This window comes from Mixophyes fleayi, chromosome 9 (genome assembly GCF_038048845.1).
Source record: "Mixophyes fleayi isolate aMixFle1 chromosome 9, aMixFle1.hap1, whole genome shotgun sequence".
NCBI lineage: Eukaryota > Metazoa > Chordata > Amphibia > Anura > Limnodynastidae > Mixophyes > Mixophyes fleayi.
Window position 1 is genome coordinate 122,245,114 of NC_134410.1, and position 19,741 is coordinate 122,264,854.

The 19,741-nt window shown below is 43.8% G+C and overlaps 1 protein-coding gene across 1 annotated transcript in view; it reads right to left on the reverse strand.

The window, feature by feature from the left end:
* Positions 1-19,741, reverse strand: part of PNPLA7 (patatin like domain 7, lysophospholipase) — a 112,726-nt gene that overhangs the window by 77,878 nt on the left and 15,107 nt on the right. The window contains exons 5-14 of the mRNA XM_075185421.1: positions 19,558-19,640; positions 16,089-16,177; positions 15,130-15,270; positions 14,530-14,689; positions 10,864-10,944; positions 9,319-9,449; positions 7,822-7,900; positions 5,434-5,599; positions 3,672-3,755; positions 918-1,018 (exon numbers count right to left, since the gene is read on the reverse strand). Of these exons, the coding sequence (XP_075041522.1) occupies positions 918-1,018; positions 3,672-3,755; positions 5,434-5,599; positions 7,822-7,900; positions 9,319-9,449; positions 10,864-10,944; positions 14,530-14,689; positions 15,130-15,270; positions 16,089-16,177; positions 19,558-19,640 (1,115 nt within the window). The remainder of the gene's footprint in view (positions 1-917; positions 1,019-3,671; positions 3,756-5,433; positions 5,600-7,821; positions 7,901-9,318; positions 9,450-10,863; positions 10,945-14,529; positions 14,690-15,129; positions 15,271-16,088; positions 16,178-19,557; positions 19,641-19,741) is intronic.

Sequence of the window (19,741 nt, forward strand, 5' to 3'; positions counted from 1 at the left end):
TTAATTAGTGACATCATAGAACAGATTCTAGCTATGAGATCTCCAGCAGATTATTGGTGTCAGCGTCACTTCTATACACAGAGAAGTTAGATCACAAGAGAATACGTTTCTCAGATACAGTCAGGCGGCAGATTCATCTCGGTCTCTGACTGATCTTTATAACTTAGATATTGGGCAGCATCTCCAGAGGTTTTACACATTAAGGAAACCGCAGAGATGTGAAAAACCTGATACTAAACTGACGTCAGGATAATGGTCCCTGCAGGCCGCTCGTAGTGCCGGCTCGCTCTCTTCTAGATTGTCGCTATTTAACATTTCTTTGACATCAGTCTCTATTGTCACCACTGTCTGTTATCTATATTAGGTACTGGATTTACTCTGCTTGCAGCCAAGTGTCGCTGGGAGCTGGGTGTACGTTCTCAAGCAGATAAGGGTCATATAGACGTGTTATTCCTGCGTCCCGTGGGAGCGCGTGTACATGAACTCAGGGCCGACGGTTTTGGCCCAAGTGCACCTGGTAACGATACGCTATTGGATGAAATAAGAGGCAAAACTTCACAGTTGTGTCATTGCACAAAACAAAGGTCTAGATGACCCTTAAAAGGGTCTGATGTCCCCTGTGTGAATGACAGAAGAAACCATTAACGTTCCATGTAAACATGGAACCCTGCGAGCAGACCTCATTGGTTGGTGCTAGGAAACAAGATTTATTCTATTAATGTAAGAAATGACTGTGTAACATGGAGCAGAGGACCAGTCTGGGCTAGCCCGCTCAGCATTCATTATTTCCAATTTTATCCAACACAGAACAAAAGAGCATCTTCACTTTGTGCCCCAATTTACACATTCCCAGCGGTCTTCTACTCCAGCTGACTGCACAGTACTGACAACAAGACTGAACAGGAACACGCGCCTACCTTGTTCATGACCGGGCTCGGCGGTGGGTCGTCGGGGGTAAGGCTCACCCGTGCTCTCTCGTATGCCATGTCCATGTCAGATTTGGCTGCTTTGGGGCTACCTGGAAATTAAGAAATAGAAGATAACAAACAAAGCAACACACATTTCCATTATAAAGATTGCAGGAGCACAGTTATAATTCCTGCAAACAAAATAATTGTGTTATAGAGGACTTTACCATCACAACCCACTCTCCCGCTGAGGCTACACTTTGGATTTATAACTTAGATTTTATTTTGATTTGATGCAACAGGACCCTGTGAGCCGCCACAGCATTGGCCGCTGCTGTCCTGGCTGGGTGGGATATCCTGGGTTGTTGGATTCTGGATGAATGCGTTCGATTCACAGATGTCTAATTACTGGGAGGGGGGGGGCTTGTACTTAACAGAATGCAGGGCCTTACACACTCTGGACCTTCCTGGAAAGGTCGGTGACGGATTGAATTAACAACCTAGCGGCAGTGATGGGCCGGAGGACATGTTCAAGCCTTCCCCAGGTCTTCCACCAGGGTCGGATGGCAGAAGATAAAGACCAAGGACTGGGTGAGGGACTGGTACGTCAAGGTACAAACTAAAGCTGCGTAGCAATGCGGGTGGAGCAGAGTGGGTCCTACTGTCCCACAGATCTGGCATTTAACGCTGACATAGGTGCACACCATCAAGGTCTTGGACCTGCAGCTCATAGAGTACCAGAAAAAAAAAAACCCAGAAGGGTTAGGAGATGAAGCCAGAAAACACACAAGACCAGAAATAACCAGGATGTCTGGTTGAGCTGGAGGTTAGTCTGAAAGAGCCGGTGTCAGTCTACATGGACACTGCGGTGCCCGAGGCCGGCCCAGTCGGTGGCTGCAGGACGCTAAGACAGGCTACAAAACTGCAGAGGACGCTGGAGACACCGAGCTGGAGACTGCAGGAAAACTAGTTGTTGGATAAAGACGACCCTGTGCTGTCAGGTCCTGCACCGTTCAGGAAGGCGTCTCCTAGAGACGTCCCCTAAATACTTGCACCCAATGACGGCTGCCATTTTGAAAATGTAAGGAGGCCTCGCCGGTCTGACAGCCCAGCCACCTATGGCAAGTTGTGGCCTCAGAGTGACTGGCTTGAAAACCACCGGGAGTATTTCTGGCCTTTAGCCTTCCCAGACCACGTCATTGGGGCTGAAGGGGAAGTAGCAGCGATATCATCTACTTTAATCTGTATGCTCAGTGTGCTGTACCCCTCCGTCGCCCCACGTAACTCACGTCACCAGGTCTTCCTGACTGGCACTGGTCTCTTCAAATTAAAAGCCCCAAAATGCTGAGTTATTGTTTAAAGAGCGCCACTTTTTTTTTTAGTTTTTTTTTACTGCATCCAAATTAAAAACATAACATAACAGAGGCATATTCATACAACACAATAGTAATTTTAATTGTTTCATTATTATTATTATTATTTATTTATAAGGCACCACAAGGTTTCCGTAGCGCTGAACACAGTACAAACAATGGACAGTACAGGGAATAACAGTACAGAACAATAAACAACTAGTACCAAAACTACATGAACTACATGAACTTCATGAACATAAAGTCAATTAAACAAGGGAGTCCTTTTGTCAATTGAACCAATATTAACAAGAAAGAAGTATTTCAATTCCCTGGGACGTTCCTAGATCACAAAGTACCTCGACGATGTCACCTGTTCCTAGCTGATCATCAATATCGTTCATCATTGACATCGTTAGTTCCTAGACAATCGTTAGAAAGCAAGTACTGGATCAGCTCCCCGCTGGGTTTAAACTACAGGTGCACTTTAAAAGCTAATAGAAGTCATTAACTTAAAAAAAAAAAAAAAAATAATCTAAAATTTCATGTTAGTCATTAATTTAGGTCTTTCAAAGTGAGAGACAGGATATTTACAGTAAACATGGTGCGCACGCTCTTGACGTGTGCATGCTCCGTGACATAGATCTTTAACACACAGGGGCTAGAATCCATCTTTGAGCTACAGACTCCATAAGACAATTCTGGAATGAAAGTGTCTGTCATGATTCTATCCCATAGTTGTTATCACTGTGAGCGGTGGTACACGCTGCTCTCATGCTAAATGCCAGAGAAGTGCTAATTAATCTAACACAGGCAGATATAAATAGGGGTTTCTGGGGCGGAGGCACAGTGGGAGATTGGAAAAGAAAAAAATCAGCTGCTTTCTAATTAATCATTGAAAGGGGGAGGCGGCGGCAAGTCAGTCACATAACAGATCGGGGTCGGTGGGGGGGGGGGGCTCGGGCTGGATTAAACGAGCGAGGTGGAAAATGGCTGCCAACTGACTGACTGGATTTTCTTGCCAAGGGTCGGTCAATGTCCAAAGTGGCTGATGGGTCCTATCATACTGGCTGCGCGGGGGATCAAGCACAGGCCACATGTACTACAGATGGAAGACTGTATATATAGTTGTTTATTATTTTTCACTGGTGACAAAGAACTAGTGTGTGTGACAACAACATGAGCAAAAAAACAGATTTTCCTAAATATGAAGTAGTGTTACCCAGCCTTACACAAGTGTAAGGCTGGGTACTGCCTATAGCAGCCAATCAGATTCTAGCTGTCATTTTGTAGAATGTACTAAATAAATGACAGCTAGAATCTGATTGGTTGCTATGGGCAACATCTCCACTTTTTCGAACCCGCCGTTTAGTAAATATACCCCCATGGACTTTCAGCCGCTCTTATTTACCTGGCATTTCGACTAGACTTGAAGACGACCGACTTCTACGATGACCTGTGCCGGAGCCATCAGTAGCAGCGAATTTGCTGGGGTCTAAATGTAGAAAAAGATGACATTTGGTAAAAATATAACAATTTGGGTGATTGGTCCAGAAAATGAAAGTGATAAATCCAATACGATTAAGGAAATGACATCTGCTGCAGAATGAAACAGAGTGTTGCTTGGCTCGGTGGTCTATGTGTTGTCTTATTCTGGATCAAGACAGAATTAAGAAAAATATAGAACTTGAGTCTTTTTTCAAACTACCCATCAATACAATTGTACACAGCTATATATTTATTTTTATAGCCCATTAAATTGTCTCATTCCTACAATTGTGCTGTACAATAAACACATGAAACTGTATGAAAATATTACTGTAACAGATCATGGAACACTAGGTCAGAGGGCCCTGCTCGGTTTTAGAGCTTACGCTCTATGTAGTGTTATATTTTGTGTTATTCTCTGCATAGGGATATTGCACTCATTGTGATACACACATCTACAAAGCAGTCTTCACACTTTGCGTTCACTAACACACCTCCGCTCACATCCCATCACCCCTGTCGCACTCGCTGCACGTTCTACGATCACGTTTGTTGCTGCAGAGATGCACATTTGTCACCTCTTCCCTATAAATATCTCAGTGTCTCGCTTACACCGCAGTCACAACACCTGTCCTCACACCTCCGTACTTTAATATTACTTTATGAATGAATGTCTGGGGCTGTACCATGGATGTAAATAACTCAGCATTGTTTAACATGAATTAGAAGTCTATCTGTTATTATAAGATAATTTAGGAGCATATAATGGCTAAATCACTGCTGTGTGTGGGGGGGGGGGGGGGGGGGGGGGTTTACACAAATCTCTTTCACCCAGATTAGTACAACAACAGGTGTTCCCCTCTCTCGTAACCCCCTGCTCCCCCGGAAGATAAAGCTCTTCTGCAACATTTACTTGTATCGGAACCATCAAAGAAGAGATGCTTAAAGGATCCGATGAGGGAGTCTCTCATCCAATCGGAACCTACGTCTCTTTGCATGTTTTGAAAAGGTTTTGCTCTCGTGGTCACAATGTTAAGTCAAATTTGAAGGACAAGGATGTTTGTCTGCTGTTTATTTGTTTACACCACAAGCGATTTGGAGAATGGATCTTTTCAAGTTGTAATATACCTTTGATACAGTTTGAACAGTGCACTAGTGTGGGAGAGAGGGTAGATAACAATCCCCCCACACTATGGTTAAACCAGTTTAATAACATTGTGGAGATCTATTAGAATGTTATTAAATAGCCCTTTGCACACGTTTACATTCAAGCACCGTCATCTATTCCAGGCCTGGCCAAGCTGTGGCTCTCCGGGTGTTTTAAAACTACAAGTCCCAGCATACCTTGCCAGCTATCTGCTGGCAAAGCATGCTGGAGCTTGTAGTTTCACAACACCTGGAGAGCCACAGGTCGGACAGGCCTGCACTAGTCAATATGACATTCCATGCCAAGCAGTCTCTGATGTAGGAGCTGCAGCTCCACCCTGTGACAGGACAATGCAACTGCAGGCTAACGAACCTTCGCAGCTAAGAACTGTTAAAAAGAATAAATGCATTTACATTTACACTTAGATGGAATAAAAAAAAGACATTAATATATAAGACGTCTTTCTGTTGGATCCTCAGAACCAGTTCCCACACAGCAGGACTGTATTTCACATATATATTTGGAGGTCTGCTCTTACCCAAGATACCGGGGTCTTGGTCTGGCTGAAGTTCAGTTGGTTTCTCCCCCTTCTCTTCATTATCCTCTTCAATGGAGACGCAGGACATCTGTTTTCGGACCACTTTACTGCCTCCAGGACCCGAAGTCAGGCTGGCCACCGACAGCAAGGGGATTGCCTGGCTCTCCTGGGAATTGCATACAATACTTACTGCAGAAACTTCCAATCTAATCCAGCGCTGCCCAATTACTTACATGAAAACGACTGTGTAAGTGTTACCACTAGGTAAAACAATGTCAGAAGTCTATGGAGATTGTCCCCACTACGCCACACTAATCAAGGATGTCATGGCTGACATGTGAATTACGTGGCATCTCTGTACTAGTTTAATGTGAGATTTAAATGTTTACAGAAGACCTGGTGGATTTTGGGGTCTGCAGAATAAAACACAAGGACAAATGTCAGGAGTTTCAGGCACACTCACCCATTTCAAAACAACGGCAGAAAGTATTAGCAAACCAAAAGAAAACACCACACGTTATGAACCAGAACAGACGGTCAACGCTCACCGTTCCTCTATTTTACTAACCTTCTCCCTGGGCTCGGGTGTCCCTGGTCACCACCTCCTGTTCAAAGTTGGTCACATCCACATCATTTTTTATTTTTTTTCATTTCCAAACAAACTATTGCATTTCTGTGCAATCACACCAATTACACAACTGAGGCACACATGATCGTTTCTCATCTATATAAAACTAATTTACCAAGATCGCAAGTCATAACAAGTGATCGCTTCGTACATATTACAATTTTGCTCCGGACTTAGATGTTAATTGTACAATTTTAATACGCACACTGCTAAATCAGCTACAATTCCTTGCATCAAATATATCAGATTATTGATAATTTTTAACACCTATGTTTGATTGTACTGGACCCATAGTCCATGCTTGCCTATTCTCCAGAGGCTCCCGAATTTCAGGGAGTCCTCCCGGGACTCCCGGAAGAGTAGGCAACCCTCCCGGATCCTAAAAAATGCCGAAATTCATGGCATTGAATATCGGGGGGACCGGGGGCTTATATGCGTCATTAAGCCCCACCACCGCTATTCGGTGACGTCAATTTGGGCATTTTACAGTGGGGGCGTGGCTGTCGCCCCCTCCTACCACTGTCACGTGACCTGTCCTCCCGGAAGACAGAGTCACAAAGTCGGCAACTATGCCATAGTCGCCCACATATTTCACAGCTTTAACAATTTGATTAGAAAACAACTGGACTGTAACGTATGTGGCCTTTGTTTCTGATCGCTGTCTGATCACAAAGCAGGTTGGTTAATATTTTGTATGGTTACTACAGTAACACAGCAAAACCAAAACTCACCTGGGGCAGCTACAACTAGGATCCCGGGGGACACTGGCCAGTTTGGCTGGCAGCGGGTACTCCAACATAGCAATCACGGTGTGGGTCAACCATGGACAGGCTCACTACAATGCACAGGTGCTGGGACATTATAGGGTGCAAGAATGTGGGAGGCAATCTTTTTTATGGGGGTACAAGGAAAAATCTGCAATGTTACATTGCCGCAGAGTGCCCCTCGCTTCGAGGGAACATCTGCGAAAATTAAATCGCCCCATAAAGTATAAAAGAGAAACAATATTGTCTTCAGTTACCCGAGGGAATAGGTTTTATAAATTTTCCCCAATATCATGTCTTTCAGAAAACAGTGCGGGATTATCAAAAATAAACAGAAAAAACACAGAGGCAAAAATGGGTTAATTTGATTACAAATCCTGGAAGACAGCAAAGTAGACGACGAAACAGATCAGTGAGTGATGAAAAAAGAATCTAACTTTCCTATCATCGGTGATAATGGGTGTTGGGGGAAAGTGGAATTGCAGAAGGGAGACGTGAGAACATATGTTCAGACAGACGCAACGTCCATTTGCGGAGCTGCAATTGGTTGTTCATTCACTTTTACAGCCAGCACGGGAGAGATATCCAGAAAAGCGAGACACGGATAGGAGAGATAAATGGTTGACATTTGCAGCCTTTACTTCAACTATGGGGCAATAACAAGTGGTAGAGCGCACTTCAGTCACAAGTCGGATCATTCAGGGACACCGTGGCTGGTTTATAATGCAGGGAATTTAACCATGAATGTGCCCAGTGTTTCCGTTTGTTCTGTCTCCGTACCCAGCAGTGTGCCCACCATGTTACCGGAGACCGTCTCCCATACTGGCAGCTCTTATAAATGATAGTGGTTTATTCTACTATAAGTTACCTCCCTCTACTCATACTATAAATAACTCAGCTTTACAGTGGTGGACACATTGTGTGTATAATCCAGTATAAAGCTTTAACTAAGATCAAATAACACCCTGTACACACATACACACAATGGCTACGTACCGAGTTAAAGAGCTCGGTGGTCAGACCAAGGTAGTTGTGAAGAGCCAGGAACGTCACTCTCTGCAGCCTGACCATGATGGATCTGCGGGAGGAAAGGGTTTAATGTCAGTCATTACACTGGTTTATATATCTGTGACACATACACCAACATTAACACAAAGAGACACCCACCTCGGACTCAAAAGTGTAAATGTCCCTGGGAATATCGGACATACTAATATGTAATTCATCAGAGATTCTAATGGGGGAGAGGTGCTACAAGATGTAGTTACCTAACAATATGTCTAGATGTAGACTACACGGCTCTGCTTAGTTCACCTACAGGCCACGAGGAAGTACTACACTTAGGAATTGAAAGAACCGTGCAGTGAGAGATATGGAGTTATATAAACATCATCCTTAGTAAATCGGTGGACTTACATGTCAGTGTTATTTCTAGACGGGCGTGTTATGGAAAATGTTTGTTAAGTTAATGGACAAGTGATGTGACCTCCTATAATGCAAGTTATCCCACTATGCCAGAGATATCACTCCCATCTCAGAGCATCGTTCAATGTCACCATGTCACCTTCATCGTTCCATGTCATCTTCCAATCAATTGCTTGTCCCATGTGACCATCAAAAAGGACTGCCAATCATTACCCCATGTGACCTTCATGGTGGGCGTCAATCATTACCCCACGTGACCTTCAAAAGGGACTGCCAATCATTACCCCACGTGACCTTCAGAAGGAACTGCCAATCATTACCCCACGTGACCTGCAAGAGGGACTGCCAATCATTACCCCATGTGACCTTCAGAAGGAACTGCCAATCATTATCCCATGTGACCTGCAAAAGGGACTGCCAATCATTATCCCATGTGACCTGCAAAAGGGACTGCCAATCATTAACCCATGTGACCTTCAGAAGGAACTGCCAATCATTATCCCATGTGACCTGCAAAAGGGACTGCCAATCATTAACCCATGTGACCTTCAAAAGGGACTGCCAATCATTAACCCATGTGACCTTCAAAAGGGACTGCCAATCATTAACCCATGTGACCTTTAAAAGGGACTGCCAATCATTACCCCATGTGACCTTCAGAAGGAACTGCAATCATTACCCCATGTGACCTTCAGAAGGAACTGCCAATCATTACCCCATGTGACCTTCAGAAGGAACTACCAATCATTATCCCATGTGACCTGCAAAAGGGACTGCCAATCATTATCCCATGTGATCTGTATGTAGCCTCCCTATTATATGTAAACTGAACTTATTGCAGAAAAAAAACAAAAAAAAAACAACACACACAAACAACAACAAAAGACACACATACACATACACACACACACACACACACACACACACACACACACACAACCCCCCCTTCCCAAAAAACACCACCATATTTTGCAAAAGAACCTTACCATTAAATAAGTGGCTACATGAACACATTGTGAGTGACTTTAATACTACAATCGTGAACTGGGATGAAATTCTCAGGCAATTACCTGTACTACCCTGACAAGCGTCTCGGGGTATTTGGCAAACACATCTTGGAAGGCGTTTGCCGGAAGCCGAAGGATGGTGGATGCGGTGGCGGCTCTGGATGAAACAGTCTTGTAAGGAGCTGGATGTCCCTGCATTAAAAAAAAAAAAAAAAAAAAATTCTATTATATATATTTCAAGCCACATAATAAGGGGTATCCCACTTCTGCCACCATTATAACCTTCTGTTCCTCTGCTTGCACAATCCGAGCGTTGCCCAAGAAGTGGCCCGAAGATGGCATGAAAAGAGACTTAAGAAAATTACAAGGCAGCCATTGGCTACTTCTCAAATCAAAAGGTAAATATCATGCAGTCTCTCTCTCCACTCAATGTGCACATTCCATATTTAAACTGCAATTTAATATAGGAGACATCAGGGAAATTGAGAAAAATTATTTTTCCACAAGACAAATAATCTGCTGATTTGCAGGGAGTAAAGTGCCGAATGAGCAAAGGGGGTTCATTCCTCACGGAATAAACATCGCTGTTTAACTAGCGGTCTGATGCAGCCAGGAACGGCAATAACACAGCTCTCTGCCTCCACAATTTCACTTCATATTTCCAGAATGAAAAAAAAATAGCCAACAAACATCCCTGGTGTACAAAATAATAAAGTAGATTGTGGAGAGTATAAAGATATTTCTGAACTCTGCAGAATCTGCAGCCGGGTATTGTGACTCATAGATTGACAGCCGATCACTCATTCTGGTTTAAGGAGCGATTGTTGCAGACAGTGAGCAGTATTTGTTGCAATGGGAGATTGAAAATTTATGTATGTTATATTGTTCACAATTTGCTATAACTGCACCTAGATGATCTTAAAGGAGAAAAACAAAAAAAAAAAAAAGTACAGAATCTGAATGACTGGTATGGACAACACCAACTTGTCTCCCTGGATGGACACATGTTAGGCTGCCTTTAACATCCTGACGCAGTCCTGTTCAATTCCAGAATACTTGGGTCCGATGCCTTGAGAATACAGAGAGCAGGGCCGTGACAGTGTGCTGAGAAAGCATCTCAGTATTGGGGTCCTAAAAAAGGGAATCTGCTGTTCTAAAGTTTTATAACCGCAGAGCATAGCCCAGGAACGTTGCATCGTGGTAGCGCACTGCGGTGCGGCTGAAAACTTGTTTTGTTGCCGAATTGGGTCTGAATAAGAGGCAGATGCCAGAGATTTGTCACTGATCTGAGCCCTGGGACTTAGATACCACTGCCAGGTACATATTACACTAATTTCTGACTGTGCTGGTCAAAAATTGCCTGTATAGGTTCTAGGCAACATGGTTGACACTTTGATCGTGTTTTAGGTATAATCTCTAGGCCATCAGCCACTTCTATGGTCAATATTTAATAGACGACACCTATGACCGGCACAAAGGTCCATGTCTGTAGCAGCTGATCTCACACAATACATCAATACTTATTTCTTCTTCATGTATATACATGTGTTTAGTAGTTGCGCAGTGTGTAATGGCCGGCCTGATGCGTAGGGAAAGCTGGACTCACCGTGATGACATCAAGTATACTGAGCAGGCTGTGTACACTATCCCCGGCTAGAACTTCCTTCACTACCATGTCATTCCCATCCTGAAAGACACAAACCGTTGGGAGTTAAACAAGCCAGTAACACATAGAAACATAAACATAGAGTTTGACGGCAGAAAAGAATCACTTGGACCATCTAGTCTGCCCAATTTTTAACCTATGGGAACTTCAAACTCTATTTGATCCTTAGTTCTTTGTAATCCTTATGTCTATCTCAAGCATGTTTAAATTGCTGTACTGTATTACCCTCTACCACCTCTGATGGAGGCTATTCCACCCACTACCCCTTCTGTGAAGTCATTATTCCTCACATTTCCTCTGAACCTACTTCCCCCAGTGTCAGTACATGTCCTCGTGTTCTAATACTTCTCTTCCCCCCAGTGTCAGTACATGTCCTCGTGTTCTAATACTTCTCTTCCCCCCAGTGTCAGTACATGTCCTCGTGTTCTAATACTTCTCTACCCCCCCAGTGTCAGTACATGTCCTCGTGTTCTAATACTTCTCTTCCCCCCAGTGTCAGTACATGTCCTCGTGTTCTAATATTTCTCTTGCCCTCAGTATCAGTACATGTCCTCGTGTTCTAATACTTCTCTTCCCCCTAGTGTCAGTACATGTCCTCGTGTTCTAATACTTCTCTTCCTCCCAGTGTCAATACATGTCCTCGTGTTCTAATACTTCTCTTCCCCCAGTGTCAGTACATGTCCTCGTGTTCTAATACTTCTCTTCCCCCCCAGTGTCAGTACATGTCCTCGTGTTCTAATACTTCTCTTCCCCCCAGTGTCAGTACATGTCCTCGTGTTCTAATACTTCTCTTCCCCCCAGTGTCAGTACATGTCCTCGTGTTCTAATACTTCTCTTCCCCCCAGTGTCAGTACATGTCCTCGTGTTCTAATACTTCTCTTCCCCCCCAGTGTCAGTACATGTCCTCGTGTTCTAATACTTCTCTTCCCTCCAGTGTCAGTACATGTCCTCGTGTTCTAATACTTCTCTTCCCCCCAGTGTCAGTACATGTCCTCGTGTTCTAATACTTCTCTTCCCCCCAGTGTCAGTACATGTCCTCGTGTTCTAATACTTCTCTTCCCCCCAGTGTCAGTACATGTCCTCGTGTTCTAATACTTCTCTTCCCCCCAGTGTCAGTACATGTCCTCGTGTTCTAATACTTCTCTTCCCCCCAGTGTCAGTACATGTCCTCGTGTTCTAATACTTCTCTTCCCTCCAGTGTCAGTACATGTCCTCGTGTTCTAATACTTCTCTTCCCCCCAGTGTCAGTGCATGTCCTAGTGTTCTAATACTTCTCTTCCCCCCAGTGTCAGTACATGTCCTCGTGTTCTAATACTTCTCTTCCCCCCAGTGTCAGTACATGTCCTCGTGTTCTAATACTTCTCTTCCCCCCAGTGTCAGTACATGTCCTCGTGTTCTAATACTTCTCTTCCCCCCAGTGTCAGTACATGTCCTCGTGTTCTAATACTTCTCTTCCCCCCAGTGTCAGTACATGTCCTCGTGTTCTAATACTTCTCTTCCCCCCCAGTGTCAGTACATGTCCTCGTGTTCTAATACTTCTCTTCCCCTCAGTGTCAGTACATGTCCTCGTGTTCTAATACTTCTCTTCCTTTGTAGAATGTTTCCCTCCTGCACCTTGTTATAACCTTTGATATATATGAAAGTTTCTATCATGTCCCCCGTTCCTTTCTCTGCTCCAAACTATACATAATAAGATCTTTCAGTCTCTCCGGGTAAGTTTTGTGCTGTAGACCATGCACCATGTTAGTTGCCCTTCTTTGTACAGTCTGTAATGTATTTATATCCTTCTGGAGATACGGCCTCCAGAACTGAACACAGTATCTAGATGAGGCCGTACCAGTGACCTATACAGTGGTATTATTACTTCTTTCTGCTACTGATTCCTCTCCCTATGTAACCAAGCATCTGACTTGTCTTCCTCGTTGCTTTGTTACATTGTTTACCTGCCTTTATGTCACCTGAAATAGTGACTTCTAGATCCCGTTCCTCCTCTGTAGTTTCCATTATAGTGTCATTAATATTATATTTAGCCTTTGGGTTTTTGAGACTCAAGTGCATGATTTTGTATTTTTTGGCATTAAACTGTAGCTGCCACTCTCTGACCATCCCTCTAGTCTACCTAGATCATCAATCCTTTGTTTTACCCCTCCTGGTGTGTCTACCCTGTTGCAATGTCACACAGACAACCAGCCCCTAACTAACAAGACCAACCCCCTTACTAACCCATACTTTCACACCTAAACGGGATATCGCTTGTTGGTATCGGCTCTAAAATAAGGGTGAGGATTGAAAGTGTACCTACTGCCAAGACACAGTGGAGACAGACACCAGGGGATATATTTACTAAACTGCGGGTTTGAAAAAGTGGAGATGCTGCCTTTAGCAACCAATCAGATTCTAGCTGTCATTTATTTAGTACATTCTACAAAATGACAGCTAGAATCTGATTGGCTGCTATATGTGACATTTATTATTATTATCATCCTTTATTTGTTAGGCGTCACAAGGTGTCCACAGCGCCGTACACAGTAGACTATACAGGGTGAAACAATACAAAACAATAAGCAAAAATACCAAAACTTCAGAAACTCCAGGCTGACTAATGCAATAGACACGGAGCAGAAGAACAGGTGAGGAGACAGGAGGGGAGGGGGCCCTGCTCATGTGAGCTTACATCCTAAGGGAGGGTGTAAACAGACCAGGCACAAGAGGAGCCAGATGAGGCAATGGGTGAGAGAGGGAGAGCGAGTGGAGGAGATGAAGGGGTTATGTGGATGGGTGGTAGGCTTTGAGGAAGAGGTGAGTTTTGAGTGCACATTTGAAGGAGCACAGAGTAGGAGAGAGACGGATGGAACAAGGGAGGTGGTTCCAGTGAAGGGGGGCTGCACGGGAAAAGTCTTGGATTCTGGAGTGGGAAGAGGTGATAAGAGTGGAGGAGAGGCGGCGGTCATTGGCCGAGCGCAGGAAGCGGGCAGGACATTTCCACTTTTTCAACCATGTAGTTTAGAAAATATACCCCTAGTAGTGAAATCACAGATACACTTTATTTTGTCACAAGTTCCCAGTGAACTTATGGGTTGTATTCTCATTTTATGTTTGTTCAGGGAAACGTGCAGCCCTTTCAAAAGGTTAGAGGGCCACCCATGAAGTGCATCAGGTCTCTCATCACTGTGCCAAGGACTTGTAAAAACTGGAACGTCCCCTGCGCCTTGTGATACATTTGGTCTGAGCTGTGTTTACTGTATCGGACATTGCAGATGGGGCGCACCGGAGGTAATCACCAGCATTCAGATTGAACGCTTGTGAGCCCTTGTGTACAGCTGGCCCTTCCTTCGTAGGGTTCAATGATCCCCAATATCAGTGCCAGTGAAGCTGCATTCACCAAGCAGCTCAGAGCAAACGTACCAAAGGAGCAGAACATTTAGTTTTAGGGAGTGTTACAGAAGAGGTCAGGTCTGCAGGTGGGCGAGAGTGGTCTGTGATTGCGGACAGTGGAAATAAATGTGATCAGCAACCGGGAGATTGACAGACCCACTGAATCTCTTATTGCAACAGTATGTGGCGCCATCTATGGGAAGAGAGGAGAAAATACACATCCGTCCTTACACTCTCCTGTATACAGACTTCCAACATCCCATCCTGGACCACATAGATGCTGTTGTCCATCTGGCCTGGGCGGAAGATATATTCCCCTTCATGTAGTTGCAGGAACACCATGTGCTTACACAGCTCAAGGAACAGAGGTTTCTCAAAGTGACCTAGAACCCTGGTAGAAAGGACAGAGAACAGAGACTGGTCACCTATCACTAACAGACATTGCACTTTTATTTACCACCTACAACGGAAAAGTGGAAGTGTTGTCCATATCGGCCAATCAGATTCTAGCTATCACCAGCATAGGTTGGACATTTTACGGATTTCAAATAAATAATTATTAGACGGTGGCTAGGAGGGTCCATATATTTTACAAAACCTTTAAATTTATTAAGTTATGAGGAACAACATTCCTATGAGAGCAGCTGGCGTCTAGTGATACGTGGGGATAGCAGAAATGAAGAGACTCCAACCATAGAAAAGGGAGCCAAAGGTATGGAAATATCATCATCATCATCATCATACAGTGGTCTAGGTCCTGTTGGGACTACCAAGTAAATAATAGATGATTAAATCACCGGACAGCCGCAGAATTTGGCGTTGGATACTTACCGCACGTTTTTTAACATGTAAAGAACTTCTGATGGCAAGTGGGAGTTTTTAACGTCAAACTCTGTGAGATCGGCTTCCAGGAGAGACGGCGGGGGCTCCTTCTTCTGGAGGGTGGGGTACTCCTTCTTAAAACGCAGTATTCTGGAAAAAAAAATGTAAATAAATAAAAAACGTTAGACATCTGTGACCCAATGTCCAAACCACGTACAGCATCTGAGAGTTGGTGAAGACTAGAGCCGATACATAACACAGTACACTGAAAGGAAGGATTCACAGAACAGGAGGCTATCTTGGTGAACAAACAGTTAAAACGCTCAGAACAGGGGCGGGTGTGACCCAAAGAACCCAGATAGAGGGGCAGGATCAAGCTGGGTATAGCAAGAGCAGTCACAGGCAAATCTACCAGCCCCCCTTCCCATAATGCTTCACTTACCCACCTCATACCATCAATGTCATAGTCTCCATCCCTATCTAATAGCTTCATCCATGTAAACAACACACTCACTGGGGAGAAAACAACTCTCACTATTACAGTTTCCTTTTACTACAACACCAAGGATATGTCACACAAAGGAAAACAAATAAACAAATAAAACAAGAACTACAGCTTTAGAGATCTATAATTATGGCTCTATAACATTTCTACTGGAGGGAAGACGGTATCATAATTGATGCACATTATAGACTAAAAGTTGAACTCCACACAGTGAGGTTTATTCAATTCCCATAAAGTTCTGTTCCAACTGCAGCAAGTGGATATGGTCCATCGTGCCCCCCCCCCCCCCCCATTCCTACCCATCCCCTCATATATCTATCACTCTGCCCCTGATAACTTTATATCTATCACAATCTCTCTGTTGATCCTCCCGTAGTTCTCCTCTCTTCTCCCTGTCCAAACACAGCCCCCATCCCAGTGCCAGAGAGAACAAGCTCTTCCTTATAAGGATATTACAACTCACCTTTTAGCCAAGGTAAGGACTCTCACTTTTTTTCTCGATCTGGGTCTTGAGACCGTGTTCCCAACCAAAGTGTTTGGCAGAGTGGTGACCTGCAGGGCACAGAGAACGGGCGATATTACCCTGCTGGTTACCAAACAAAGCGGAAATTCCTGTACTGACCCAGCGGGGTCGGCAAGAAAAAACAAAAAAATATGGACTTCTAGCTATTGTATTAATGACCTAAGGGGTAAATATATCAAGCTGGGGGTTTACGGCGGGTTTGAAAAGTGGAGATGTTGCCTGTAGCAATAAGATTCTAGTTATCATTTTGTAGAATGTACTAAATAAATAACTAGAATCTGATTGGTTGCTACAGGCATCATCTCCACTTTTCAAACCCGCCGGAAACTCGGAGCTCGATACATTTACCCCAAGTGTATTACGTCACAGGACCACGTGTACTTCACAACTGTCCGGAATTAAATCCGCTGGCCTGGAAACCTTATTAACATGTTATAAAATGGAGATTTTGGCACGTGACTGAATAAGCTGCTAAAAATAAATGCATTAATAGCACATTAGAAATCACAACACACTAATCCCTCCTCACCTTCACAACCAAACAACACAGGTGCAGAATGATGTGTACAGAACACAAGACTTGGACCTTACAGAACCACTAAACCCAAAACAACCTGGTATATAAAAGAAATGACTACTAAACGTGGAAATATACACAATAATATATTATATATATATATATATATATAAATAATCTGTGAATGCTATTAATAGCTCAGAAGACAACTTGTACTTAAGGTTTAGAGATCCTTTAACGTGGATCGCTCGGACCTACACTTGTGTTCTTCACACCGGGGTGTAGTACTTGCGTCTGTCAGTCAATCCCGTCACATTAAAAAGCTTTTAGTCTCATTAAAAGCAGGAATGCTGCAGCTTCCACTCCTACATGATTTATAAGTGTCAGCGGGAGACAGCAGAGAAGATGAACAGATATCCTGCTGCCTCCTGCTCAGTCTCCGGAGCTTATCTACATTACAAACAGCAGCAACCTTGGATAAATTCTAACATGGAACTGACAGACGCTGTATATGTGCAGTTATATCAATCATTATTATTATACTGTGTGTGTTCTGCAACTCTGTACACTGAACGGGAAAACACAAACACAAACTGGGTGTGGATAGTCTTGCCAGAAGAGCTAACAGTCTATACCACACACACGGTACAAACTTCCTTTTGGAAATCGCTAATAATGAATAACGGAGCAAGACAGAATGTATACTATATTAAAATCACATTGAATTAGCCAAAGAATTGGCATCTTGTTTACAGCCTGTAAAAAAAAAATAAAAAAAAAAAAGACACATTTAATGAAAACCCACCTGCTTACACTCTAACTGGTAAATTTAGATGCACGTTATAGAATATTGTAATATTCAGAGAAGCATTCCCAGGAAGAAGTGGTCAGTAAACAGCGCCACCTGGTGAATACATGTAAGAATTGCATGGCAAAGATTATAGCACTAACAAAGCAGATTCATCATCTATTTAAATATATAGCGCCGCTAATTCTGCAGCGCTGTACAGACAACTCATTCACATCAGTCCCTGCCCCATTGGGGCTTACAGTCTAGATCCCCTAACATACACAGAACGAGAGAGACGAAGGGCAATTTAATAGCAGCAAACTAACCTACTAGTATGTTTTTGGAGTGTGGGAGGAAACCGGAGCACCCGGAGGAAACCCACGCAAACACGGGGAGAACATACAAACTCCACACAGATAAGACCATGGTCAGGAATTGAACTCATGACCCCAGTGCTGTGAGACAGACGTGCTAACCACTGAGCCACCGTGCTGCCCAGTATTTTACAGGATCAATGAAAAAAATTTGGGAAAATGATCCAACCTGTGGCTCTCCAGGTGTTGTGAAACTACAAGTCCCAGCATGCCCTGACAGTTATCGGCTAGCTGTCTACTGGAAAAGCATGCTGGGGCTTGTAGTTTTACAACACCTGGAGAGCCACAGGTAGGCCAGGCCTGATCTAATGAGAAAGTCTAGATCAGTATTATTCTTAATTGAAACACTGTTACATCTCATCACAAAAGCTACACTGCCCAGGAATATATCTATGGAGTGGGCAGGTATATTGGCACTACTCCCTCATAATTCAATTGACACGGGTTTTATAGTTGAACAACTGGTGCTGGGCGAGCGATGTGACTATATTGAACGAATAAACATATTAAGCGAGTAGCAGGTGGGTGTACTTCCGTTTAAATACTCTTACCATTCCCATTTATATGGAAAAATATGAAGCAAGCACAGTGACTCGGTGGTTAGCACTTCTGCCTCACAGCACTGGGGTCATGAGTTCAATTTCCGACCATGGCCTTATCTGTGTGGAGATTGTATGTTCTCTCCGTGTTTGCGTGGGTTTCCTCCGGGTGCTCCGGTTTCCTCCCACACTCCAAAAACATACTGGTAGGTTAATTAGCTGCTATCAAAATTGACCCTAGTCTCTCTCTCCCTCTCTCTCTCTGTCTGTGTGTGTATGTATATTAGGGCATTTAGACTGCAAGCTCCAAAGGGGCAGGGTCTGATGTGAGCAAGTTCTCTGTACAGCGCTGCGGAATCAGTGGCGCTATATAAATAAATGGTGATGATGACAATAATGATGAAGCAAGACTAATGCTACGGCCTTAACTAGATCCTTTTATTTGACTACTGTGTAATAGAGGACACAATGAGCCATATTCATCGCCAGACGCAAGTTCCACTGCGTGCAGCATCTTGCCTGAAGTTGCTTTGAGTATGCTCAGAAATGGACCTTACGGCAATGGACGCAAGTACATCATGTGCAACCACAAATGTCACTTAATGCTGCCTATGGACTGGAATGGCGCAAACACATGTAGACAATGTACAGTAAGGGCGTGGCCAAGTACAGCGCACGCACACTCGTCCTATTCAGTCTCTGGGCATCTCTTAGGTATGTGGTTTTTTTAGCCGTATCACTTGCACCAGCTATAACCGATACATATGCATGCCAAAACATTTGTTTGCAAGGCAGATAAACTATAAAAATGCATTTTTATATACAGGAGGCATTAAGAACAGTTGTAGTAAGACTTTTTTTTGCATGCGTTCTGATGAAACTAGACACTGAACATATGCATTGTGCCTATCGAGTTGCTTAAAGAGACGGGGATAAATGTATCAAGCTGAGAGTTTTCCGGCGGGTTTGAAAAGAGGAGATGTTGCCTATAGCAACCAATTAGATTCTACAGCTAGAATCTAATAGATAAATGCCAGCTAGAATCTGAGTGGTTTTTCAAACCCGCCAGAAAACTCTCAGCTTGATACATTGAACCCAGGGTCTCTTGCAGTGCTCCAGTGTAAACACTTACAGTTCTGGTGAAAACGTGACCATTGTGTTCTAAACCCTTATAGCACCATCGCCCTACCTTCCGCATGATCTTCCGGCCATAAAACATCACTTTGTCTCTCTTGCGGAATCGATAGCGCGGTACCTCTGGCTGCTGCTGTTCTGTAATGACAAACACCGGAGAGGTGTCATGTGCAGGCCGTGTAAAGTAAAACGTCTGCGCTGTACAGACTATAAACACAACAGGAACGGTGGTCTGATTC